We start from the raw sequence: 27,811 nt of genomic DNA, 5'->3' as shown, positions 1-27,811 counted from the left end.
TGGATTAAAATCACGGACATATTGATGTGTTCTGATTTCAGACAGGTTGGCCACCCTGGAGGTATGCATTAATATCATCCACATATTGTTATTTTCTGGTTTCAGACAGGTTGACTATGGACATAACAATAATCATTTATGTTGTTGCAATATTGATGTTTTCTTTGTCCAGACACAAAATAAAAGCTTTGCCACCAGTACATTACCAAATATGGACATACAATGCTACAGTAATGAATTTTAAGCTTTTAAGTTTAGTTTACATCATACTAGAGGCTTCATTTACAATTGTAAATGTTTATATTAAAAAACATTTTGGCCCTAGGTTGCCAAATTTGAGGCATTGAAAAAATCTTTTGTCTCTATGAGGAAAATGCAACAACACAACTGGCATGAGAGCTTACAACAAAACATGAAAACTCGATTTAATTATTATGTTATATGGCAACACAAACAACTTTTAATGAGGCAATAAATTTACATCAAAGGAAATTTCAAGACTAAATTATCTTGCAGTGTAAAATACATATATATTTAATGCCATGCTAGTAATTTAACAGTAGGAAGTCCAATGCCGCCCAATGGCATTTTAGTCAAAATGCAATAAAACCCCCAAAAGTATTAACATTTTAAAGACAGCAAAAACGGACACTATTCCATCCCCTCTCTATTTAATCTTCCCAATAAAGCTTATCTTTCACTGAAGACATGCTTTCATTTGCATACCAAGCATTACATAAAAAGTACTTTGTGATGCATGTAATAAGCCTCAGTTATCTTTTCTATCCTTTCAGTAAAAGAGCATCAGATGTGTCTGTAACCTGGGATGGTACTTCAACTCCTGTTGCTGCTGGCTACTGTAATGAGTCAGGGAAGTAGTGGTGAGATAACAGCACCCGTCAGAGCCGTCTCTGGCTGGGCAAGCCACTGAATCAACAACACATCCCATTCTAGAGGGAGCTTGGCTCTCTGGTCGCATGGCAACAACACGGTCTACAGTATACTCAATAGCTGAGCTGAGGTCTAAGGGCTTAAATGGGTACAAGGCCATGACTGTGAATAAGATCATATTTCCTCCTCTCTGAGGAATTAGAGATTAAGGATGAGTCATAGCTGTGATCAGACACACAAAGTGAGTCTTCAGACTGAATAAAATATAAGTTTAAAACTATCAGCTACATTTGTGAAATGTGTTTCTTTACTGACTACAAAGAGAATGCTATATGGAAAAAAGGTGTTTAATAATGACAACTGTTCCTGCACGTATCGACAACCTTCTGTTACGTGGTTTACAGGTGGGCGATGCAGACCCACATGAAAGCTTTCCTTTGTTTTCTGTGACTGAGTGGAAATTGTCAGTTAAATGAGTAATTATGACTACTCTGTAATCTGTGTGAGCTATGCACAAATATTCCTACATTAGAGAGTGTCTGATGCAGTGTTTATACTTTTTGAAACAGAATTTCAACTTTTGACAAACTGTTACACAACCGGTAAGCCTGTCCTTTCATTTCAAATGGATACACAAACACGGCTATCCATCCATCCATCTAATTACAGGGTTCCTACACACTTTAAACAATCACATTTAAGCCTATTTCATGCCTGAGCTGATAAAATTAATACCATATTTTGTGCAGGAAATGGTCAAAAATTAAAGGCATATGAGATGTCTCTGTACACAGAGCAGAATTATCTGGTTAAATACACTGTTATTAAAATGAAAATTGACACAGGACAAAGAGATTTTTGTTAATAAACACCCAAGTTTGATTATTTTTGGCACATTTAATGCCTCTTTTTGATCAATATAGGGTTAAAGGATATTTATCCCCACATATGCATAAGCATACACTCAAAAAAGAATGACTAAAATCAACTGAATGTGTCAAAGTCAAAGCGCTTTCTTATATTTAAGACCACTTACCATGAAAAATAAGACTTTTTAAAGACTTTTTATGGCCTTACATTTAAAAAGTCCAATGCAAGACTTTTTAAGAACCTGCAGGAACCCTGTAATTACATATTTGAATTATAGCTGTCAAAATGATTTCATTAATAATGAAAATTTGTTTACAGGCCCTTAATGAATGTACAAACCCAACAACCTATTCTGGTGCAGCAATCAGAAACTGTTGAAAACCAGAATAAGTCAGTATGAACAAAGGGAAAGAGACTTTTTCAGAAAAAAAATCCTGCAGAAGCAAATATAAATCAGGTTAAGATTGGAATAGCTGTAACAAATAATCGAAAATATGCAGTTCACTTTTTTTCATTTACAAAATGTTTAAAAATAAAGTAATGAAAAGATATTAAGATTAGGTGTTAAGAAGAGTAATAATGAAAATACTGAAAGTCCTGGTTGTGTTTGATTATCATGTGGAACTTTTCTTTCTTTTTTTTTTCTTTTTTTTTTAAGACGTTTTAAAGATTTGTTCAGAAATGTTATGATGTGACTCAAATCATAAAGTGAAGAGTTGCCTGGCTAAATGTGTTCTGCAAAAAGGTAGGTTCACAGGTTAAGCTCACTAAATAATAAATATGAAAGTGGAAAAACATGTAGTGACCAAAACTGTGAATATGTATTAATAACATATATTATAGCAATAATGAAAATGTTTACAATTATGACCATAACTATGATATTATTAATAGTAACAAGTATTGATAGTAATAATAACAGCAACACTAGTAGTAATAGTGATACCATTTATTTAAAATGATGTGACGAAGTGAAAGGTTGGCGATGATAAAATATGGTGTTGACAATGATACTATTAGAAATACCAAAGTTGATGTTATTTAAGATATATATATGGTGTGTGTTAATAACAGATACAAATCTATTATTTCATGCTGACATGCATGTTTAAGAAACGTGTGGATGTAAATGCAGGGATGGAAAGTAACTAAACACGTTTACTTAAATAACTGTAATTGAGTAGTTTTTTTAGATCAGTACTAGTACTTCCACTAGTAAGCTCTAACCAAAGTAACTGTAATTTTCTTGAGTACAATACTCTTGCCACCTCTGTTGACTACACAGTAGCACGTAGAGAGAGAATGATTCTACATTGCATCATAAAACAGCAAAAACTGGAGTGTTGATATCTCAGGGTCAAACAACTCAAAGTTGATTTTAACTTCATTTTTAGTTATATGGCCTTTCATTGGAGTTATATGGTTTTGTGTTGGAATTACTTGACAGTGTTGATCCACCAGTGTTAGTTTTACTCTGTAGAGAGTCAATTTATCTAACCTCTGGGTGGATGAGTGGGCGGCGTTTCCCATCATGCCCTTGGGCAGTGTTTAGATGTTGCCTGTTGTACAGTGATCTGGGGTTCTTTTGCTCATATTTCTCATTGATGTTGATATTGATGTGAGACACAGTTGCACAGTGAGTGAAGCTATACACTGAGTTAGAGTTCCTGCCTGTGACTTTGGTGCTCCTAAAAAAAGCACAGTTGAATTATCTGGGTGATTTGATAAAAAAAAAAAATCTTCGAGGCAAATTATCTGCCTCAAGGCTTCACTTAAATCAGTCATGTATCCATATACGTCCATGCTGTAAGCTTGGATGGATGGCTATTTGTGTGGCACATTGCACTTGTTTTCGCTGTTACTATAACGTAACATGCATGATGTGAGATGTGAAAATCACGAGGGAAGAGAAGTTGTCGCATTGATGTTGACAGGCATGCATCCTGAGTTTTTACGCATCCACTGGCCGTGGCTTCATGGGAGATATGGCACTATGCCTGCACAGGTGAACCTACGCAGATCTCGGAGTTTACACCCTGCCTGCCTGACTCGCTGGTGTGAATCAGCACTCAGTTTGTGTCTGCAGACTTCAGGGAATTTCATAAACTTCTCTGATTGACCTGATAGTTTCACAGGAGACAGTCAGGCTTCACGATTCAAGTCCTGTTTTTGTGCTTTCCCCCTCTGTCTCTCTCTTCTGTGTAAGCACATTATACATTTAATTATAAATTATCTATAAAATGTATTATATAATATTCAGCACACTGACGTCTTGATTACGGCGTATTTTCAAAATGTTAGAGCATCCTGAATGATCTGATAAGACTTATATTGATAATGAATTGACACCAATTAAATAGAAGCACTCTGTTGTCACAGACAGTGACTGAGAGAGAGACTAAATAGGTTAAAGTTCATCGTCATACAGTCAGGATTCAACAGGTCATAGAAGCAGCCTTATCTCTTAAAATGTGTTCTCCAGGTCAGTGGATGGTCTTAAAAGGTCATATTTTTATGGTGGATGAACTCACAAACAAAAATGTGCAAGAATTAAAAGTAAACTCTCTTTGAAAAATAGACTGTATCCCTGTAATCTAAATGTTCACCTTTCAGACATCAACAGACCACTATGTGACTGATGAAACTTTATTCTTGCAAGAATGTGAAATATTACATTCATGCATAAAGTAGAGGATATTAAAATGATTAAGTGTCCCTTTACTTGAATGGCAAATTGGAAAATAAATATAAACTACAATGAAAGAAATGTGTTGGCACCAAAAATTTCCTAGGATCCCTAAAACCTCAAATATGGCATAATCTTATGTAATTATTTAACTTCCTTTCCTTTTAAGTTTAAGAAATATAAATTGTCATCAGAACTTCATTGCACTTTGTAAAATGTATTTTCTTTAGAGAACTTGTTAATACCAATTTTTAATACAGACGTAGTTCATTTAAGGGACCAATCTTCTTTTCTCATTTGTCTAGTACTACTTCTCTTGAAAAAAGCAAAAGTGACTGATTTAAAAAAATGAAATATTTCTTATTAGCGTACTCGATTAATCGCCAGAAGAATCGACAGAGTACTCGACTACAAAAAGAATCAATTGCTACAGCCCTAGTATGCATTGCGTTGCAATGAGGTTGACTGTCTACCTTGTTTTTGCCAGAGGAGAGCCACCTTGACACAGATTTTTGAGAGTTTTTCTTTTGCTTCTCTCTTCTTATGCTTCTTTTTTTATCACAATGTCTTTTTGAGTATATTCTTTGGTCCAAAGTCTTATCATGGTATGGCGAGATTTAATTATAAGCCCTTTCAGTTTCCTACATCACCAGCACATTCCTCACTTCACTCTTTCTCTGTGAAATATCTTTTAATGTCACAACAAATTGTACATCTTGTCTAGATCTTTGCTTGTGTTGTACTTACTCTCTAATGTATGTCACTTTGTACAAAATCATCAGCTAAATGACATTGTAACAGTGCATATCTCATGTGCAAAAATGCAATTAAAAATCCTTATATATTCACTGTATTTTTGTTTCTAATATAGGTAAATATCCTAATGTATTCTACTGGGGATTCTTTTCAAATGCTGATTGAAATAAACTACTACTAATGTTTATGTTGTGCATAAAATCTGGTGCAGCACCGCAGTTCCTCAGATTTAATCATTTCACAAAAGTGCCTTATCTCTCTTTAAGAAAAAAAGTAAAGACACCAATGTTGTTTTGTCACGCAGACCTGTTGGTGCTTTTCCCTGAGCTCCAGGAGCAAGCGGACCATTGCTGAAAGGGGTGAGACTCTCTCTCCTCTGGCCAGGTTTGATGTTCCCATAGTATCGATTGACCAGGATCTGCCTCAGAGCTTCACCCTGTTTGTGAAAATGGATGCTGGTAAGGTTGGCAAAACAAAATTGAGCGTTTTGAGGAAAAATAACTTTAAAACACATATCTGTTTGTAAATTTCTCATCACTTCCTCTTAGGAATTGATTAAAAATACCCCCCCTTGAAAGAGCTTCATCACTCACACACACCATCTTCTTATTTACCCTCTGACCCCAGCATGTGAAGTTCAAAAGCGATAATATGCACTCTTCACTGTAGTCTCTTGAGCAGTTTGGAGTAAGCAAAGTCCGTAAATGGACTCTCCAGGTCAAATATGTCACATATCATGAAAGAAGAGGGAATAGCCCAATCCGGTAATATGCCTCATGTTACAAACTTCTACACAAGAGAGGAAAAGGTTGCCATGCTGTGAAGCAGAGTGACTGTGAGAGCATCACAGCAGTTAGTGAGTTGTTGAGCATTGATAGACCTGGACTAGACCGTGGCAAACCCAAACTCAGTACCTACCCTCCTTTGATCCTCCAGTTGCTTCTGTGGCTGATTGGGATCAAGCTCCTTAAACGTGAGGTAAGTAAGCAGAAAGCAATAAAAAAAGGAAACATTACATAAAAAAGTGGGAAAGAAAATCGGAAAAGAAAATGGAAATAAAATCAGGGTTAATACAGTGCAAATTAGTTATTACACAAGCATGCAGAAAATAGGTTCAAATTAGATCATGCAGTTAAAAAGGAAGTGGCTGTGTCAAGGAGGGTGCGAAGTTTACTCAAGACCATGCAATGGTTCATGCAATAAAGGACAGTTTATAAAGCATCTTATACCTATGTAGTAATTCAGAATAAAGCAGAATTTTTTCACATTTTCTTAACATATGAAAACGTTGATGACTTGAATGAAACTCGTGACTATCCAGCATGGAAAACCTCAAATATCCCAGCATTTGGTGGCTCCCTGATTACAGTCACAGTGGCAAAGGAGCACAAATTATTTACATAAGAGAATGACAAGCTGCCAGGGGGAGAGAAACACAAGCCATGAGGAAAAAAAAAGAGCCCTGTCCGGGTTACATAATACATAATGTAGCCGTGAGCTACTGACACACACTGTAAGCACCAATCTGACATGGAAAAACACCTCAGCCATGACAACCCCCCACCACCCCTGTTTCCCACTAAAAGAAGGTCAGGGTATTGGACTTTGCCCAGATACAACGCAGAAGGGAGGTGCACAAACAACGGCTTATATGAAGCATGATTTAAGATCTACAAAAGAGTCTTTAAAGGAAAAAAAATACAACAAGGATGTGTTTTACCCTTATCTGTTTTGATTTAGAGAAGTTTAATCTTAACATGACTGTAATGGAGTTAGCATATGACATGATCTCTGATCAGCAGTGACCCATATAGGCGGGCAGTGAGGCAATATGGGTCTTAAACACACCTCAGCAGGGACTTCAGGCTCGGGCGGAGGTGCCAGCTGATTGGAAATAGAAGGATGATGTTAGTCAAAGTTTGATTAGTTATGTTGTTTCTTCCTCCAAAGCGTACCACCCTGACTTAAAATGCAACTAAACAAACCTGATTTCCGTAAAAGCTGCTATGTACTAAAGCCTTGCTGTATACTGCTCACTTAGACTGCAGGTCACATGCAAACTGCACATTATAAATGCTCAAGACTGCAAAGGGCAGGCACGGGAGAAAGCAGACAAAAAAACATGTTGCTCTCTGTGAACATGGTGATTTACAAAAGATTAAAAGATTAATTAGTGTGCTATGGTTTCATTAAGCTGCACTGTTAAGACCTAAATGGTACTGAGCAAAATTAAACTATCAAAAAAAGAAAAAACAATGCATGAGATAAACTAATCTTCAAATATTGCTCTGCATTCTTCATACTTAAAACTATGGCTGCAGTGCTACCCTGCACTGTGTTTAGTATTCTGTGGTTCACTGCAAAGTGCCGCTGCCTTTCCCTAGACAGGCAGCAATACGTGTCTGACACATCCCACACCACTAAGTATTAATCTGACTGCAAATTGTTTACTATTTGTCTGTCTTAAAGAGGGCTGTTTTTGGCATTCCTCAAACACATAGTTTGAAAAAGGTTAAAAAGAAAATAGAAAGGGTACAGCTGGAAAAAAATTTGTCTTTAACTTCGTTTGTAGACAGTGGTAAAATAATTACTCAAATAGTACATAAGTGTAAAGTATATGATTAAATTGGACTTTGTGAAAATAAAGAAAAAAAAAACAAAATATGAGATGCATGAAAAGGTTCAAATTTTCTAGGGAAATTAAGTTCCTCAATTTATAGAAAAAAAGGAACTGTCAGAAATGTAAATCAGTGAAATAGGATGCTTTTATAGAGACCTCTGAATCATTTAAACTAGTTGTTCAAGAGCTACCTACTCATATACACTATAGCATATATAAATACAGTGCTTTTAGAAAGTTCTCAGACCTCCCTCACTTTTTTCAATTTTGAATGTTGCAGGCTGATGCCACAGTTGAAAAATTCTCATTAATCTAGACTCAGCACTCCATTATGACAAGGCAAATAACAGGTTGCAACTTGTGCAAATTTATAGAAAATTTAAAAAACCCTGAAATTTCACATTTTCATAGGTATTCAGACCCTTTGCAAAACTCTTAAAATTGAGTTCACAATACTCCCACTTCTCCAATTGGAGTTTGCAAAAAACTTCAAATGAAAGCCAAGCAGGTTTCCATGTGATCTGCACTGAGGAGAGGCATCCATTTAACCACTCTGTCATAAAGCTGAGAGCGGTGATGGGCTGCAGTGATGGTTGTCCATCTGGAACTTTGTCCTTTCTCCACATAGGATCTCTGGAGCTCAGTCAGAGTGACCATCAGGTTCTTGGTCACCTCTCTTACTAAGGCCCTTCTCCTCTGATTGCTTAGTTTGGCTGGGTAAAAGCTCCTTGAAGAGTCCCAGATGTGCCACTGTGCTCTTGGGAACTTTCAGTGCAGCAGAACATTTTTGTAGCCTTCCCTAGATCTGTGCCTTGAAACAATCCTGTCTCTGAGCTCTGCAGGCAGTTCCTTTGACCTCATAGCTTGGTTTTTGCTCTGATATGCACTGTCAGCTGTGAGGTGAGGTGCGTGCCTCTCCAAATCACGTCCAAAAAATTTCAGGTTGACTCCAATCAAGGTGTAGAAACGTCTTGGCAAAGATCAATAGAAATGGGGAGTGTTGTTGCAAAGGGACTGAGTACTTATGTCAATGTGATATTTCAGTTTTTCATTTTAATCAATTTGCAATTTGTCTAAATTTCTGTTTTACCTTTGCCGTGATGGGGTATTGATTGAGTGTAGATTGATGAGAATAAATTTTTTTTTTTGTTTTTTTTTTACTCTAGCATGAGGCTGCAATATAGCAAACTTGAAAAAAGTGACGGGGGTCTGACTACTTTCTGAATGCACTGTACATATCCACTCACACACTCATACTGGAAACCTCTCCGGAGAGAAAGCAGTGAACATAACAAACTTAAAAATATACATCAGCCTAAAATGGGCATTTGTATTCCTCTGCTGCCTGCGGGGGTTTATGCTGATTAATTGTGCAACTGGGGAGGAATTTCCCTGCATAAAGCCCCTAGTACGTCAACAAATTGATTTCCACAGAAATTGGTGATGCACCACTTATGCAACTCCATAGCTAATGCATCTGACTTTCACAAAAAGTTTGATTAAGTCGCACTGGCAAATAAAAACATCTAGTAGATAATGGCAACTCCATATTTCTCAAAATCAGTTCCACTGCTTATGATCCACATAATTTCTGACAATATCTCCATATAGTAATTTCAAGACAAATCATATCAGACCATCTGAGCATAGAAAGACATGAAAGTCATGTGATTCACTCTTAGTTATTTATCTTAGAAAGAAAAATCATTTAACCTTCCTGAGAGCTTGTTCCTGTTGCAATTTGTCAATCTTCTGTGTGCCACATCATGACTTACATCATGAACTTACTCCCCTTAACAGTCAGCCCTACAGGGAAGTCATAAAATAAACCGTCAGTGCATGACTAAAGATAATGTGCCATATGGAAATCAGCCTCTGACAGAGATAGACCTCAAATAGGTGTTCTGTCGACTGGACTGCAACCTATGATAAATTTCACACAGCCCTTTCATCTGACTTGCATTGACTGGATAGAGTTTCATCACTGCCACTGTCTCCTAGAAGAGATCCCTGCTTAACTTGTATTGCTGATTTCCACTGAAGGTCAAATATAAGTGAAGCATTTCAAATTCCAGGAAAATGCAGAAAAAAAGAGAGAAATTGCTTGCTCTTATGTAACTGCTTCCCGAGAGCTGGCTAGAGTCCAAGAATCGTGCAGTATTAAGTTAAGGAAACTGGGACACTGCCGCTGCATGTGGTGAAGAATGTCTGCAGTGCCCCCTGTTGGTCGACAGGAAAACTACCGGGTGTCCCCCCCCCCCCCCCGTCTTCATCCACAGTAGCAAAGGGAAGGATAAACCAGGATAAGCAGAGTCTTTCTGAGGTAGTTTGGCAGTTAGTGATGGGAGTGGCAGCTGGTTTACATGTTGGCAAAGTTTCAAGAAACGAAGGAAAGTTGAAGGAAAAAAGCATGGAAAGTGAAAGTGAATGGACAAAACTAAGGATTTCTGAGAGTACTGGTAGGGAGGTAGTCAAGGAAATGCTAAAAGAAAGAGTTATCTAGAGCTCCCTAGCTAAAAAAAAAAAAAAAAAAAAAGTCACCTGGTTGGTGTAACTGTAATCAGATTGCATAAACACACATATATGTGAGCTCAAAGACACCATTCCCTCTGCACTACACACAAAGACCACCACACTGGCATAGAAATAGTCCCTTATATAACTTGAACTACATGTATGGGTTACGTGCTTACTGCTCAGCACCATCCTCAGAAAAGCATATTACATCACCAGAATAAGACAGAGACATCATCTCCACCTGACCTCTTCAACCCCTCATGATCCCTCTGACATAGAAGTTCACATGCATGAGAAGGAAACACAGACACACGCAGTGAGTGACATGATCAGGCCATACAATGCGAGGCGGACCGTTCTGATCACGCCTTGTCTCCCCTGGTTCACATTTTTATCATATTTCTATTTCTGGATGAGTGAGACGCCCTCTGATAACAGGGGAACCGTCACTCCGCTTTATTCTGCTCTCTCATCACTTTCCCTGGATGCTCGGGCTCACATACATAAACGAGCACAAACAATCCCGCAGACTAGGCATGCAAGAACTGGAAGTATGATAGGGTCTGTCAAACAGCAATGAAACTGACAGCTGCAGAGAGGGAGGTGCAGCGCGGGTCAGAGAGCAGCAGCAGGCTAAATACTGGGGTTACATAACAGCTATCATGGCAGTTTATCTTGCTGCTGCTGCTGCTGAGAGGATGTTGGGGTTTTGGCCTCCCATCTGAATCTTATGCACAGTCACTCTGCCAGCCAACAGTCAGGGTGCTGTCTGTCGTAAACGAGAGAGTGTGCATGAATGAGTGACACACAGCATGTGCTGCAGGGGTGAGGCAGTATGTGTACATTCTTAAAATGCACAAGAGAGAAGTAGTTGGAACAATGCCCTGCTCTATGAGAACAGCACTGTTTTTGTGGAAGTCGGGGATTTCCATTGCTACAGTACAAAGAAGAATGTATAAGGAAAGAGGGAGGAGTGAAAAAAGACAGACATAACAGACAAAAGCAGTGAGTGATGCTTCCTGGCAACTTTGGAAAGACCCTTGCAATTTCTCCATTTTCCAAATTAACACCACAGTTCACTTCCCTTCTACTCCTCTCACCCTAAGTGGTGTTTTGTTTTACACCCTTCACTGTTCCATTAACACACTCTCCTGCAGTGAAATGTGTACATACAGTTTACCACTAGAAAAGCCAGAATCTCAAACCTACTAAAGAACCATGAGGTCATTTTGACTGGTGGATTATTCGTAAGATAGACAACTGATATAAACAAAAACACTTAATTTTGTTAGGCTATCTTTTTAAAAATAGAATAACACAAAAATGTTCATTTTAACAAGTTTATCTAGAAGACTTTCACTATAGTTAGCCATCACATTCAGTTAACTGTAACCGTTCCATATGAAAACACCAGAATCTTTCAATAAACAATTCATCTAACGCAGGAGTGTCAACTCAACCACACCAGGGACCGGATTCTGAATTTGGGTCTAACCTAAGGGCCTAAGAGGGTCAACATTTAACCATTTAGTGTCAGCCTAAATTATTTGGAGATTTAAAGGTCAACATAATTAGTTAAAAACTTAAAATCTGAGATAAAAAGTGAAATTAATAAGTTTTAAAGGCAAAAATATTACCTTTAAAACCAAAATAACGTTTTTAAAAGGCAAAATATGAGATAGAATACTGAAACCATGATTCTAACAGTCAAAAAAATGAAATAAAATCAACCAAATTCTTGAGTTTTAAAAGTCAAAATATGAATTAAATTTAAAAATCATGAGTTTTAAAAGTTGAAATATGAAATAAAATTTAAAATGATGAGTTTCAAAGGTAAATATGAGATAAAAGTCTAAATCATGACTTCAAAAGGTCAAAATAGGGAATTAAATTTCAAATTTTGATTCAAAAGGTAAAAGTATGAGATACAATTAAAAGTTATGAGATTTAACAATTAAAATATAAAATAAAAAGTGAAAACCATACTTTTAGTCATAACTGTGAGGTGTAAAATTGAAAATATAGAGAAAACACAAATTTCTCCTATGTTACTGACTTTTAATCAAATTATTTTTACTGTTTACTTTTTCTAATTTTTATGACTCAACAAGAAGATCATAAATCATCAAGGTTAAGTTTACATTTTTATATTGGCGGAAATCTGCAAACCTCATACCGGTGGGCCATTTTTAACAAAATATCATATGATCTGGTGGGCCGGGTATAACTGCACCATGGGCCAGATTTGGCTCCCGGGCCTTGAGTTTGACACCCCTGATCTAACATAACTCAGAACAAGAAAATAAAAGGTGGTTCCATCTCATTGGATTTATAATTATTTAATCTTAATCCCCTTTTATAATAGAATAATAATGTCTTAGTATCTAAAACTGACTTCTGATAGTTATAGTTGATAGTAGATAGTTATATATTATGCTAGAGTGCAGTTACCGCCTACTCTCATCAGTTTCAACAATATTTTCACTTCGACAACACAGAGCGATTTGCTGTGGGGTTTTTCTGTGGATAAGATGGTTTCTTGCTAATAACCTGGAAATCAGTAAGTTTTCCATAGATACATCCTGTAAGCTACAGCATTATGGCAAAATACACTTGGTACATCAAGGTGTATTTTCATTTACTATTACTTTTTTATTACAATTTTTGCTGATGTTATTTTTCAATCAAGTTTATTTGATATTTTCCTGTCTGCAATTTATGAACAGAAAGATCTGTGCAGTCAAAATGACAGCATGTGGTCTCTCTGTGTAGAAGTGATCATATTTTCTTTGCCTTTGCCAGTTTGTTGAAATATCTGAATCAAAATATAGACCATTTTAGGATACGTCAGGGATTATCAGCAATGTAACTTTTGTTTCAGCAAAATTTTAAGTCATGTTAATGTGAAAACAGTCAAAATGACGGCCTTGGTGCCTTTTTACCAAGCAGTCTAGTTCAGTTTGAACTGGTACAGTAGCCTATGCAAATATTTATGTTTCCACTCTAAAAGTTAGGAAAGACACCAACATAAATTATCTGTACTGTACAGTGCTGCACTCATTTTTTGCATCCTTCTATTGTGGTACCAAGCGTATCTATCAGACCCTAAAAGGTGGAACTACACACAAGTCTGTTGACTTAAGTGACAGTGGTAAAGGTAGACACAAGGTGACACAAAACATGCCATTTAAATGTCTTGATTTCAATCAATTAATTTGACTGTTATATCCCTGCATCCCAAGCATGGGTATGTTAAGTTGTGGGAACGCAATCAAGTAAGTAGTAGTTAGTGGTTTTTGGCACATAGCTGTGTGGAAAGTAATCGTAGCTTTGACAGAGCGTCTGCAGAGCCATCTTATTGAGGAAGTGAGATGGCACAGAAGACAGCATAATGCTGTGGAAATATCACAACTATGTTGAATTTTTGACAAAAAGGGACAAGAACTACATCACTGTGAATGACAAGTTCACATGCTGATGTTGTATTGCTTTGATTAAACAGCTGTGCAGCTGTTCGAGTGAGGCATAAAGTATCACACACAGCCTTTGCATAACGCTATATTTCTCAGCCCAGTTTCTATTGAGTATATTAAATAACTGTAAAAGATTATATGCCTGTTGGTGACGTTATGAGGCTTTAGAGTTACAGATTATGGGCCATTAACTAGGCTTTAGAAGGACAATAGAGCCCACACATTTAAAGACTGACATACAGTCAGCCACATACTGTTTGTATAACCAAAGTCGAGCAAGAAGTTGTACGCTTTCAGTTCTTGGTTATGAACTCCAACATGTTACCTTTAAAGTAATGCTACCCAACAGTGGTCTTTATGGGCACACACTGTTATGCATAATATGGGGCATGGTGTATAGGACTACATGCTAAAGACCTGCTGTAGCTCCACCTCTTTGTCTGTTACTTGGTTGATCTGGAGTTATCTTGAGATGGCGTTTTCAAAAAAGGGGGCTGCCACAGATGGCTTCAAAAGCCTTCTTCAGTAAGCACAAGGCTGTTGACACTCAGGTTTTGTCTAATAATTTCTACAGACCATGTTTACATTGCACGTAAAAATGTAAATGTTCGTTTTTTATAAAAAGTCTGCAAGAGGTTGCCTGATCTGAAAAATATAAACACTCTTCATTTTTAGTTTCTCATCAGTGGATGGTTTTTGCTCAGATTCACTCAGTAGTCATGAAGATCAGTCTTTCAGTTTAAGTAAAGTAGCTGCTATGATTTACCTTAACACATAAAGGTCATAAAGGTCTTGTGCCTTTATGTCCTTTTTATTCTGAAGTGCCTTCAGAATAAAAATAACAAAAGGTGCTGTAAACCAGCTACTGTCCAACTAAAGAAATGTTCAAAGACCCCGAATTACAGGTCAAAGCTTCAGGAAAAAAATCCTAAAATAAAGATTATGGATTAATTTCCCAGGATCCTAAACATTTAAAACTGTTTGGTTGACTTTACACTTATTTCATTTGTTTATTTAACCATTATTTAAGTCTTGAAAATCATTGAGATTCCCTCATTTACAATGATGTCAAGATACAGATAGACACAAAAAAACACAATCAAAACAGATGAATGATCACTGTGGTGAAATGATTTGAGAACCTTTTCCTAAATTGCCCAAGAGAAACTAAAATGAGAGTTTCCTGTAAACTGTTCCACATTTTAGGGGCATAAAAGCTAAAAGCAGATTTCCCAAATTCAGAGTAAACCCTTGGGAGCTGCAGCATTAAACAGTCAGTAGAGTGAGTATTGTAATATCCAGCAGTCCAGTTCAGCATAGATGTTGTATAAGAAGGAGAACGTCCAATCAGGGATTTATAAATGAAAACTTCACTTCAAAAGAGCAAAAGGCAAAAAGGGACCAGTGACAAAATGACACTTTAACTGAATGTCACGTAAACAAATCCCCTACAAACTCTAAATAGATCTGTGTGGGGTAGCTCTCATCTTATGATATTAGTCAGCAGTGACATGTGAGATACAGTTCCTGTGAAGTCACACCCACAATTCCTGTGACTACTCATTATCACAAACAGAAAGGAGAAACCTGCTTCATCCACTTCCTTAAGGCCAAAGATCACGACCACAAACATATATTTGTAATACCCAGGCATGACACTCACGCCACAGCACAGTTGAGCCGCTGTGTTATGAGGTATCTGTTAGATGGAGTACCCCCTACTATATATACACTCACAGCTGCTCTTGTAATGTTGGCAAAAGGCTTAAAAGAATACACTCTCTCAACACCATCTATCATAATAGACCAAGCGGTAGACTGAGGAAACTGAATAATAGAAACAAAAAATATATGAATATATACTGTAGTTATTATTAGTGGAGCTGAGCACATTGATTGTTCATTATTGGCTTTGCTTTATCTGGTTCATAATTTGAATGTTAAAATGAAAAATGAAAATGTGTTTAAAGTGTGTTTTATGGACTTAAGTTTTAGGTATTTTTAAATCGATATCAGCTCATAACTGCATAAATCCAAAATTGTGCATCCCTTAAAAACCAGCAGAATAACTAAAACTAAAATGTACAAATCTTTTTAGTTAACTTAAAGTACAATAAAAACAAATCTGTACAAAATTTCAAAAAGTGTGTTTAATATTTACAAAACAAAGTTAAATGAAATGGCATTCGAGACCAAATATCCATAGCTTTAGTGCTAGTCTTAATTTGTCTCAGATGCATGGATTTACTTTTGGTTGAATATGTTAATTGCAGAAGTTAGAAAAGGTCTTTTCTCAAACAATATTCTTTAACTCTTTTAAGAACTAAGGAACACCTTGAACACTGACCTGTCGACTTAAGCAGGAGTGGCATCAAGTTTGCATTCACAAATAAGTGAATTGTTTGTAATTACAGCCTATCTCCAATAATCATATTTATTTTAACCTCTAGCATTAAAGGTAGCATGTTGGGCCACTCAACCCTGTCCCCAGCTGCCTACTTTCTTTGGGGAGTGTAAAAAGGCCTGATTTGATCAGTCAAGACTTCAAACTGTGATAATTTTATGTCCTGAATTGCATTTAAGTATCAAATTTTAATTAAAAAAATGACTAGAGAAAAGAAGCCTATTTGAATTTATTTCTAAAGGTTTATAAATTGTACCTTTTTAGGCCCTTTGGAAATCTTGCCCCGACAAGTACCCCATATTAGTGAAAAACTAAAAATAACACTAAAACTAATAAAAACAATATTATAATGAAGCATTTTTGTTAAATGAAACCAAAATTGAAAACAAAGGAGATAACAAAATAAAAACTAATTAAAAAATCCCAAACTATCGTAACCTTGACTGGGATGCTTCCCTGCTGCAGAATGACCACTTAGGTTTAAATATTACAATGAGACCAAAATTTCCTCATACACCTGCTGCGCCGCACTCTTCTGCGCCGCGTTTTGCTCAGAGCAAAGCCAAGTTGCTTTTTGCAGTTGATCTGCCTTTCATTTCGACATGATCCCACAATTTATTGCTTCTGCCATGGGTGAGTACATTTTGAAGATAAATGGTTCATGTTTGCTACAAAGGATGTGTGGTTTCATTTAAACTTCTGTGGTTTTCTACCTCAAAAGTTAATGGCACCATCAGTGGCACCTTTGTAGCTTTGTGCCTCCCGATAACCTTTTACTCGCGCTGTAGAATGAGACATAATGTTGACACAGTGATGATTTACGATCTTGGGTCCGGCATTGTGTATTTTGAAGCCAACCAAATGGTTTGCAGGTTTTCTGGCTGTTTGGATCAATCTGCTCTACATGGACTGACGGGGTTTGGCAGCAGCAGGCACTGAACAAAGATCTGCTGCATGTTTCGAATGAAGCAGAGTAGCGCTTCTGGGACAAGTTGGAGCCGGACCAGAGCGTGGGAAGGGGAACTGCTCCAATTGACTAGAGAGGGAGCAATTTGCTCCCTAATGTCTTTTACCGGCAGATCGCATTGTATGTGGAAATTGGATGTAAAGGAGAGCTTAAAATGACTATAGGTTGTTATTTGCCTGTTTGTGGTCTAAGGTTGATGATGCTAATGTCAACTGGACCTTAAAATAATTAGTATCACAAGAATCTTAACCCCTTAAAGCCTGTTGTATCATATTTGATACATGCTTTTATGATACCTCTATCTAATCAATATGATCATAAATGACTAAAAAACCTTCTCAATACGATCTGATAAATGATAAAAATGACCTCAAGTGGATTATCAGTTACCAAAAACACCTAATGTATCAAATAAGATACAAAAAATATATATGTTAAATTTTATGGAAATTTTGATTTTTGGGATTTCAGTAGAAAGTGAAATAAACATTTCAGTTCCAAAAAATTTCTGGCTATGATTTTTGTTTTCAATTTTTTTATGGGATAATATTTAGAAATAATCAAAATAACAAGAAAACACACCGACAGCCAGCCATGAGACTTTGAGAAGGTTTTAACATTACCATTACTATCAAATTCTGTTGATTTTGAACAAAATGGACTGATTATCTGCTACTGATGCTGACGTCTGTGTTATTGGATTAAAGGTTAGCATTTTTTGTCTAACTGTGCCCACCTCTGATTATCAGAGTATGATAATATAACATTTACCAAACTGGTATATTCTGAAAGATTAGAGAGTGACTGGTATAGTATGAAATTTAGGACAGAAGAATGAAATTCATAGTGAAAGGATTCAATCTTGTGGTTATAATGAACAATAAAAGTAAAAGTTCGCACTAAAGAGAAAGAAAAAATGACCGTCTTTCCCCTCCACAGATACTCCAAAGCCCAACAGTACAATAGATTCTGTAACAGATTTGTCTTGTTCTGGTTCAGACTGTCATTACTCTGTTTTTTTTTGTATGTTCAACATTTCAATCACACTAAAAGTTAAATTAAAATTCTCCTCACTACTAAATTTCCCTTGAATAATGCATTCTAATAAAAAAGTAAGTACATGACCAACATGACCATACAGGCACAACAGGCAAGCATATTGACTAATATGAGCCAGACATGCTACCAATATGCTACGTTTTAACAATGAGCTTAGGAACAACTCCTACAGGCAAACAACAGGGAGGGATGGACTGATCTACTGACACATGTCACAGATGAGGATGGGATGCTGGAAAACTCTACTTGCAGCACAAGCATGTCTATGCTGTTAGTGGGAGACTAGTCAAATGCACGTCAATAATAAGAAAATGATCAACCTCAGCCACATCCATTTCATCATCAAAGGCAATCAGCTGCAAGAGAAGAAGTATAGGGAGCAGAGAGTTAGCAGAGCCTGAGTAGTTAGTCAAAGCTTGGTTAGAGTGCAAACATAGAGCTTGTTACAAATGCACAAAAAGCATGTCAGATTAGTGCAAACAGTGAAAGGTTTGCATGTTTAAGCTCAAAAACTAAATTTTTCACCTATATTATTGGGGATGATAATTAATAATTGTTAAAAAAAAAAATCTTTTTTTATCAATAAAAGAAGCTTGTAGTAAATCTCCATGTACAGTTGTTATTTCAAACATATAATCTATATGTTTCACTTGTGATGTCTTGTTTGACTTGGCAACCAACCAACCAAACGTACACCAAAGGTGGTAAATAGGTCAGCATGGTCAAAAAGTATCACTGTCATAATCCAGTAGTAGTTTTCATTCAATTTCCTAAATCAGAGGCTAATAACATGAGCATTTACATTAGCATTTAAAATAATTGTCCTTAAAATATCGGACTATGGTTCAGCCATGGTTTGACCTTGCTGCTGAAATAATCAAGATCATGCAATCCTTCAGATGATTAGTTTTCAAATGAATATCATGTTAAATAGTTGAATGACAGTGAGTGCAAGCATGTTGTTAATTTTGTCAGTAATGTTAATATTCATCACTTCATTTATTTACTTACTAATTAACAAGGAACTTGGGAAAGACAAGGACAAAGATATCAATTTCTAAATTTAAAAAGACCCTTAGTCTCAACAAACTGTCCTGGCTGCCGTGATTTCTAATACATGTATTGACCTATTCAGTTCATACATACATACATACATACCAAAACCTCTGCCTTTATGCATCTTTTCATGAAAGTGTTTTTCTTCCAGTGAGTTTACTGCAGTGGGACAGGGATGCTGTATCCTGATATATGAATTAAGTGTTTTGTCTTTTGTGTTGGTGAATCTTGGGCACAAAAACAAACCTATGATGTAAAACAGAACAGAGGGTACATACCTTCTCCCCATAGCCACGGTCTTTGCTCATCATTTCCCTGAGTGTCTGCAAGACTTTGATGCACAGACGCTCCTCATTCTCCTCCAGTAACTGCTTTGTGTGTTTGATCAGTCTGGGCAGGAGAAAAAATAAAGCTTAATTACATACAGAGTAATGAAAGCCCCTGCACTGATAATTACTCCGTGTCCTACAGCATAGTATCACTAAATACAGCACACTACTTCCCATAATTTCAATGGTAGTTAATCATTTTTTAAAAAATGCTATCTTCCTGGGGAGCAGGTGACCTAGTGGTTAAAAGCGCTCCTCATGTACGCGGGCAGCCCGGGTTCGAATCTGGCCTGAGGCCCTTTACCGCATGTCTCTCCCCCACTCTTGACCCTGTTTACGACTCTATCCACTGTCCTCCTCTATCTAATAAAGGCACAAAAATGCCCAAAAATAAATCTAAAAAAAAAAAAAAATGCAATCTTCCTATTTATAGGGATGTTCCAGAGAATCTCAGTATAACTTTTTCATGTTTCCACAGTTTGTTCAGTTCTCTATTAAAAAATCTAACTTATCATTAAAAAGACCTAAAAGAGTTCTGCACAATTTGGCAAATTAAATGAAAATTTGAAAATAAAAATCTGCAAAGTTTTATATCATGATAATTACGGTGAGCTCAATGTCTAAAACTAATAGAATCAAACACAAACATGGGATTGAATTACCACCCTGGTCAGCTTTTTAATCAGCATTACCTCTGAGGGGTCACATCCTTTGTTAACCCATTCAGACCTGATGTAACATTTGTGTCCTTTACCCTCAAGACCTGATATGATGTCAGTGCATTTAGGATGAGCTTTTTGTTTTTAAGACATGACTGACGAACTGCAATGCAGTTAACTAAAATCTATGCTGGAAAGCAGATGGGATTAAAAACATCTTGATCTTAGCCTCTTTACAGAAAAGCTGAAGGATGACAGGGTTTTTAAAGTCTAACAGTGACAAAAATGATGGCTACAGTGGTATTTCAGAAAACAAAAAAAATGGCGACAACCCCGATTATGATGTGGATGTGGATGCACTAAAAATGTATTACTTGTAGCAAAACGTAATATCAGTTCAGTTCTGAAAAAATCTAACTCAAGATCATATCTTGGTCCATGGACGTTCATACTCACTTTGATATGAATCCACCACTTTCACATTTCTTGCGAGCGTCGGTGTTCTCAGGGAAGAGCAGCTCTGGACGATGCAGAACATCCACAAGCACTGAGAGCTCCGCCTGGACAAGAGGCCTTAGACGGTCCTCCAGCGCTGATACTATGTCCTACAGAGCATTGTGAAATAGAGAAAGAGCTTAGACAAATCCCATCTTAATGAAAAGGTTTAAGACAGGTTTATGTTAAGTCTTCACATCAACACATTTAATAAGAGCATGGTATAATGTACTTTGCCAACCAATCCACGTAGGCTTCTTCTGACTGAAAAAGTTTAAAACAAGCAAGTTATTAGCTAAAACACACCTTTAAAAAGTTGTTAACGCCATTATATTGCAAATCATTACTGCAGTTGGCTCAGTTAAACCAAGTCAACAGGGCCACAGAGACACTGTGCAAAGCAAGCTACTGGCTTTATGTTACTGTTATTACACACATCTAACTGGGAGAGGAAGAACGCTCACTTCTCCTGATTACTGTGCTGCACCTTAGTTACACTGTTAAAGTTGGATAACATTCAGTTAGTTTCCTGGCTAAGCTTAATGCCAGAGCAACACATGCTACTGATGGGACTCAAACTGAGCTGGAGTCCATCACATATCACTTTGAAAGTAGTAAAATACTTTTATTTACCCACCACTGTGACTAGTAGCTGGAGCTATTGGTTGCAACTTTTATGCCTTGTGTGTGCACACAGAATAACGTGCTAAAAAAACTGGTGCTGACTGCACTGCAAAAATCTGTTTTGTGGCAGAAAAGATAATGGTGATGGTACTGATACCGATTTTCCTCCTACTGCTTGTTACTAGTGTTTTACAGATGACATACAAACAGGCTTGTGGAGAGGCATGAAGCATCTGAAGGAGCAGGGTGAGCTAGCACTGACATCTTGAGATGACATGCTCACTGGCTGCCGTTCAGATCAACTAAATGATTAACTTGTCTTTCCTGAAAAGAAAAATCAATGCTGAATTGTAAATAATGCCTGCTGTGGGAGGAACTCTGACTCTGAGTCTTCAGGCTTGTCAGCAGCAACAGAAAAAAAGGGGTAACATGAGACTCTCCTTTAAACTAACTGAAAACCAGCAAATGTAAGACATTCAAGGCACAGTTTCAGAGATTAAGATGACAGGCCTGATAACATCCAGTTAGTGATATCATCTGAGAATGCCAGATAGTTGAGCTTTCCCCAGAATTTGCCTCCAGTCACCTGACAGGCCACATTAGGACTGAAGTGCTGAATCACAGTTATCATTTCCGGATAATAGAGGAAGCAGCTGCATTGTGTTATAAGTTGGTGCTGACAATAGTGTATGACTTCGTTACCATACATATTGAATGCTGATGAGTCCAGAGGCCTAATGTATTATTCTGAATTTGTTAATAAAGGTAGGGGCTGGATCAATCTGAATATCCAGTGAGGGCTGTGTCAGTGGGAGAAATAGTTCTCAGTATACAGATCCCTCATGGTAAAGATGCCCATGAATACAAAGCTATAAATGGCCATCAATGCAGACAAGTGTCCATAGAGAGTACTTGTGTCCAGGGCCCATAATTTTTTGAAATGCCCAGGTTTTACAGTTTCTGTATTTTCCTGTTTGTTGCTTACCTTAAAACAACTATGAAAGTTTTATATAATAATAAGGGTTTAACGGTACAGTGTGTAATATTTAGCCTGCAGTTTTTAAGGGAACAAACTTGGTAATAATGAAACAGAATATGTAAAAGGAGGTTTATCTAAACTAGCGATAGATGTCTGAATCCAGCTGTACCATCATTAGTGCTGATTCTTAAAATAGTAGTTAGGAGAAATGTTTGCTGTAGAGATAAACATTACTCTCATGGCATTCCAACTTCTGACTTTTGTCTCCATATTTCTTTTACATCCAATATTTACACTTTCTGAAAACATGGAACTGCTATGATAAAATATTTTCAAGGTTGCTTTATGAATAAATAAGAGGACCAGACAGCAACATTTAACAAGCAGTGTACTTCAAAAATGAAAATGATTCATATGCCACACAAACATTTCTCACTTCTCTATATGCTTTCTGCCCAAACGGTAATAAAATGTGAAAATATGTAAATAAGTGTAGTTGCATCATTAAGGCCGTTAGGCAGTTCTAACGGTGCATTGTGTGGGCTGTTTTGTGAGGTGTGGACCAAAAAGATTTACATGTGAGTGAAAGAAACATGACAGACAATGCAAAGTGTTGAAACACAACAAATATGTACTCTACTGGAAAAAAACAAGAAGTCTATGAAAACATTTTAACTTCATTGGTTTAGATTAATAGAAAAATATTTATCTCTTTGTCTAAAACCCTGGCTTTTCATCTAAAATTTAAATACAAGCTGAATTAAATAGAAAAAGGTCAGAGATGATTTAATATCTATCAAGTCATACATGTCAGGGATTTTGATTGAACCATTTAGCCTTTGACTGTGATATTTGTGCCCTAATGTAGCTCCAATTCAATGAATAGAGCAAGCACAGGGCAACTAGGTTTTCCTCCATCGATTAATGTTATCAGTGTAAAACTGTAACGCCCCCGGTTGACTCTGATAAATCCCTTTTGTTTTTCCTTCATGTTTTCCCAGTTTTGTCATTTCCTGTTTTATTTTGCTTTACTTGCCTTTGTGTCTCATTTCAAGTTCTGTTTCCTGCATGTGTGTTGCCTGCTGATTTTGTACTTCTACCTGATTTTCTGATTGACCTCCTGTTACTAAACACATTTGACTGATTAAATGAATTTTGACTTTTTACCTTGTCTCCTGGGAGTTTGCTTTTGGGTCCTTTGGTTCTGGAAGTCATTACAAAGACCAAGAAAAGCAGAATGGACATGCTGTGCAGTGGCTGGCTAAAGAACTTGCACTTTCTTCATTGAAAACAGGCCTACCGTATATACTGTAGATCCTTACGAGGACTCTGAGCAATGAAAAAAATCAACTCCAGCTCACTGGCATACTGATGTTAAAGACTGACAAGAATGGTCTTGCCTTGAAAAGACATTTTTGCTGTCTGTATCTTGCGGACTGGAGAAACACATGATTTAACTTCTTTACTTATAAAGTTAAATAAATAAAAATATAAAGTTCTTCTCTGCTGATGACTATGGCACTGGTGGGTCTTTCTTACAGTACTAAAAGAATTTGGTGTCTTAAAAGACTGTAGTTTAATCTTCTTCAAGTGTTTATTCTCCGCAGACTGTTCTTCAGATACAAATCTGACAGGAGATACTCAGATATCCAAAAACTGTATGAAGGAACATTGTTATCATAGCTGCTGTTCCTGCTCAATCAATTTATTTTTATTCATTGAATAAATAACCCAAATTTTAAAATGAAATAAAATAAATAGAAAAGTCAAATTTAATACAGCATTACATTATAAAAAAGATGTTTTGCTACCCACCTGTAGTCTTTCAATAATGTTTCTGTAGTCTTTGCAGGTCGTCAGTCCAGAGTCTCGTCTTGACGTGTTCTTTGCAGAAAGTCTCCAGCTGAGGATGCTTTTCTGAACAACATTATTGGACTTCACAAATAAGTTGTTCACTTGGCTGTCCAAGTCCACTGGAATGGCAATGGCCCTGCTTTTGGCTGTAAACAGATCAGAATGTAAATGTTGATATTAAAGCTTTATTATGTGCTCAGTTGCCATTTATAGGGGTGATAAGAGTTTGGTGGTTAGTGTTGGCCATGTATCTTACCCACGTCTGAGAGCACCTTAATGCAAGCCTCCACTGAGGCCTTCTGAACAGGGTTAAGCCAGTTACAGTGGTACACCCTGAAAACTCCCTGTAGTAGCTGTACAAATACCGGCTGACGGGTCTGTAAGACAGATAAAGATAACATTATACTGAAAACGTAGTGAGCAGATAACTGTAAATCATAATCCTATAACCAAAAGGAGACAATTATTGTCCCCAAAACAGGTGGAACTCCAAACCCAATGTGTGGGAGAAATGTCAGTGTGAGGATACTACAGCACCTAAAGTGGAAGGGTCTACACTTCTAATTCAACAAGGTCAGCTGTTAACAAACCTACAGTCCCAAAATATCACACAAGCCCAGTTTTACAGCAGGTATAACTGATTTCTACCACCATAAATAAAGAGATGCTACCAAGAAAGATCAGCTGCATAGCCGCAGCCCTAGAGTACAATAAATACCTCAGTTATCTTTCCAAGAATGGCTGCCTGTTTTGAAAGAAAGAGGTTTGTACTGTAGCATGCAGAATTATCACAATTTGCAAAGGTTTACATAAAAAATGACCTATTTCTACTGGGGCCGATTCGGGACAGATTATGAACAGAGTTTAAAGTAAGCAGAAGTTTTAAATACAATACCACAAACTCACTGTCAGGAATTTGGTAAACTATAAAGGGTACTGCTTTGGGTTTACCAGGAAGTTTGTGGGGTGACAGGACATTGCTACATTAATATCTAAGAATTCAAGTGACCACAATGCTTGCATACATCATTTCTATATCCCTATAGAAACTTGTGCAACACACCCACAGCCTGGGAAAACAGAGTCTGCCTGCTGACTAAGCTATTACAATGTCGAAAACCCACTCAGAGAAGATACTCTGAAACATTCAGAGACTGCTGGTAAGCACCGAAGTTGGGAAACAACTGTGGGGGAGTCACAAATACTTACATACATATGACGTGCCATCTTTGCAGAGGGAAGAACCATATTTTACAGTGTACAGTTACATATTTAAGGTTTTTCTCTACAAAAAACTAAAATAAAGGAAATAGCAGTTGTAAGACTGTGGGAAATACTGTATGTTTTGTGAAAGCTTTCATTCTCAATCTAGATTACCTGCAGGCTTGTGCTCTGGTCAGAGAAAGGAGAGCTAAAAAAACATGTGACAATGCTCATGACTGTCTCTGTTACATAACGCTCCAGCGTGGTATCCGCATGCTTCCTGTCACTGGTATTGTTGCACACCTAGGTAAGGACAGAGAAGATATAAGCATCATGCCGAGCCACTGGATCACACTTCCTGCATGTGGGCGACAGGTAACATATGGTCACTTCACGCTGGGTTGACATAATCACCTAAACCCATGACGCAACATAAAGCAGGGTAGCATTCTCTACCTGTCTATTGATCCTTGAATCTATCTCAAGTCTCAGTCTGAGATGTCAAATACGCAGTGGCTTACCCGACAAATGTCCACCAGGAAGTTTTCAAACAGCTTCCACATGTGGTTGGAGGTATAAATCTCTTTCATCTCCACCTCTGTGTCAACATAGCAGTGGTTCAAGAAGTTGATGTAGGCAATCTTCACCTATTGGGAGCCAAACAAACAAACTTTAAAAGCAACAGAAGAGACACTGACAGCAGCAGGCTCTGAGAGCCTCCAGGGAACACACATCTTTCCTTCACCATGTTTAGCAGGATGTGATCATTCCTCAAAAGTTTGTCTGCAGCTTTTGCTGCATCTGAAGATTGTGAGGTCTAACGCAGAAAACTGAAGCCGGCATCAAAAATTAACCCATTCATTTGTATAGCCTGCTGCTATCAGTCTTTTATGGTGTCATATCTCACCTTGGATCCTTGTTTGAAAAGATCTTCAGAAAAGATAACTCTTTTTTTTAGCATTTTAAAACAGGACCAATATTAAATGGACTTGTACTGTGGTTTTGTAGACATCTGACCCCTCAAAGCTCTTTTTACATCACTTACCCAATTTCAAAAAAGTTGGGTCACTGTGCAAAATGTAAATAAAAACAGAATGCAATGATTTACAAAGCTCATAAACCCATATTATATTCACAAGAGAACATAAACAGCATATGAGATGTTGAAATTTATATTTCTTTAAAAATATTAGCTCATTTTGAATTTGATGGTAGCAACACATCTCAAAAAAGTAGGGATGGGGCAATAAGAAGGCTAAAAAAGTAAGTGGTACAAATGAAAACCAGCTGGAGGAGCATTTTCCAACTTATTGGGTTAATTGACAGCATGTCAGTAACATGACTGGGTATAAAAGGAGCATCTTAGAGGGGCAAGGTCTCTCAGAAGTAAAGATGGAAAGAGGTTCACCTATTTGTGAAAAACTGCATCTAAAAATTGTGGAATAATTTCAAAAAATGTTCCTCAATGTAAAATTGCTAAGACTTTGAATATTCCACCATCTACAGTACATAATATCGTCAAAAGATTAAAAAATCTAGAGAAATCTCTGATTTCTCTGTAGGCCATCATGACTGTTACATCCACAAGTGCAAGTTAAAACTGTAAAGAAGAAGCCATATGAGAACACAATCAGGAAATGCAACAATTTTCTCTTGGAAAAGCTCAATCAAAAAAGACTGAGGCAAAATGGAAAACTGTTCTGTGGTCACAAGAATCAAAATGTGACATTGTTTTTGGGAACCACAGATGTTGTGTCCTGTGGATTAAAAAGGAGAGGGACTATCCACCTTGTTATCAGTGCATAATTCAAAAACCTGTAATTCTGTTTGTATAGGGTTGCCTATGGTATGATCAGGATACACGTCTAGAAAGTCACTGTCAATACTGAAAAACAGACAGAGGTTTTAGAGCAACATATGCTACCATCCAGACAACGTCTCTTTCAGGGAAGGCTTTGCATATTTCAGCAAGACAGTGCTAAACCATATACTGCATCCATCACAACGGCATGGCTTTGCAGCAGAAGAGTTTGGGTGCTGAACTAGCCTACTTGAAGTCCAGACTTTTCACCAAGAGAAAACATTTGGCACATCATAAAAGGGCAAAATCCATGCTACACAATCGTAAACGTGGCCCTATCCCTGCTGTCTTAAGATGTGATGCTGCCATCAAATTCAAATTGAACTAATATTTTCATAAAATGTTGAAATGTCTAGGTTTCAACATTAGATAAGTTGTTTATGTTCTATCATGAATAAAATATAGGTTTATAGGTCTAAAAATCATGCATTCTGTTTTGATTTACATTTTACATAGCACCCCAATGTTTTTGGAATCTGGGTTACATATTTACAGAGCACATTTTTTC

At 37.1% G+C, this 27,811-nt stretch overlaps 1 protein-coding gene across 1 annotated transcript in view; it reads right to left on the bottom strand.

Moving 5' to 3' along the window:
• itpr1b (inositol 1,4,5-trisphosphate receptor, type 1b) overlaps positions 1 to 27,811 on the bottom strand; it is a 138,652-nt gene that overhangs the window by 61,707 nt on the left and 49,134 nt on the right. The window contains exons 34-43 of the mRNA XM_041783677.1: positions 25,964 to 26,089; positions 25,617 to 25,745; positions 24,496 to 24,616; positions 24,201 to 24,385; positions 20,744 to 20,892; positions 19,578 to 19,689; positions 18,564 to 18,599; positions 7,052 to 7,087; positions 6,122 to 6,169; positions 5,510 to 5,639 (exon numbers count right to left, since the gene is read on the bottom strand). Coding sequence (XP_041639611.1) covers positions 5,510 to 5,639; positions 6,122 to 6,169; positions 7,052 to 7,087; positions 18,564 to 18,599; positions 19,578 to 19,689; positions 20,744 to 20,892; positions 24,201 to 24,385; positions 24,496 to 24,616; positions 25,617 to 25,745; positions 25,964 to 26,089 — 1,072 coding nt within the window. The remainder of the gene's footprint in view (positions 1 to 5,509; positions 5,640 to 6,121; positions 6,170 to 7,051; positions 7,088 to 18,563; positions 18,600 to 19,577; positions 19,690 to 20,743; positions 20,893 to 24,200; positions 24,386 to 24,495; positions 24,617 to 25,616; positions 25,746 to 25,963; positions 26,090 to 27,811) is intronic.

Source organism: Cheilinus undulatus, linkage group 3, assembly GCF_018320785.1.
Source record: "Cheilinus undulatus linkage group 3, ASM1832078v1, whole genome shotgun sequence".
Taxonomy (NCBI): Eukaryota; Metazoa; Chordata; class Actinopteri; order Labriformes; family Labridae; genus Cheilinus; species Cheilinus undulatus.
Note: the sequence above shows the minus strand (reverse complement) of the source record. Positions and strands in the feature narration are given on the sequence as shown.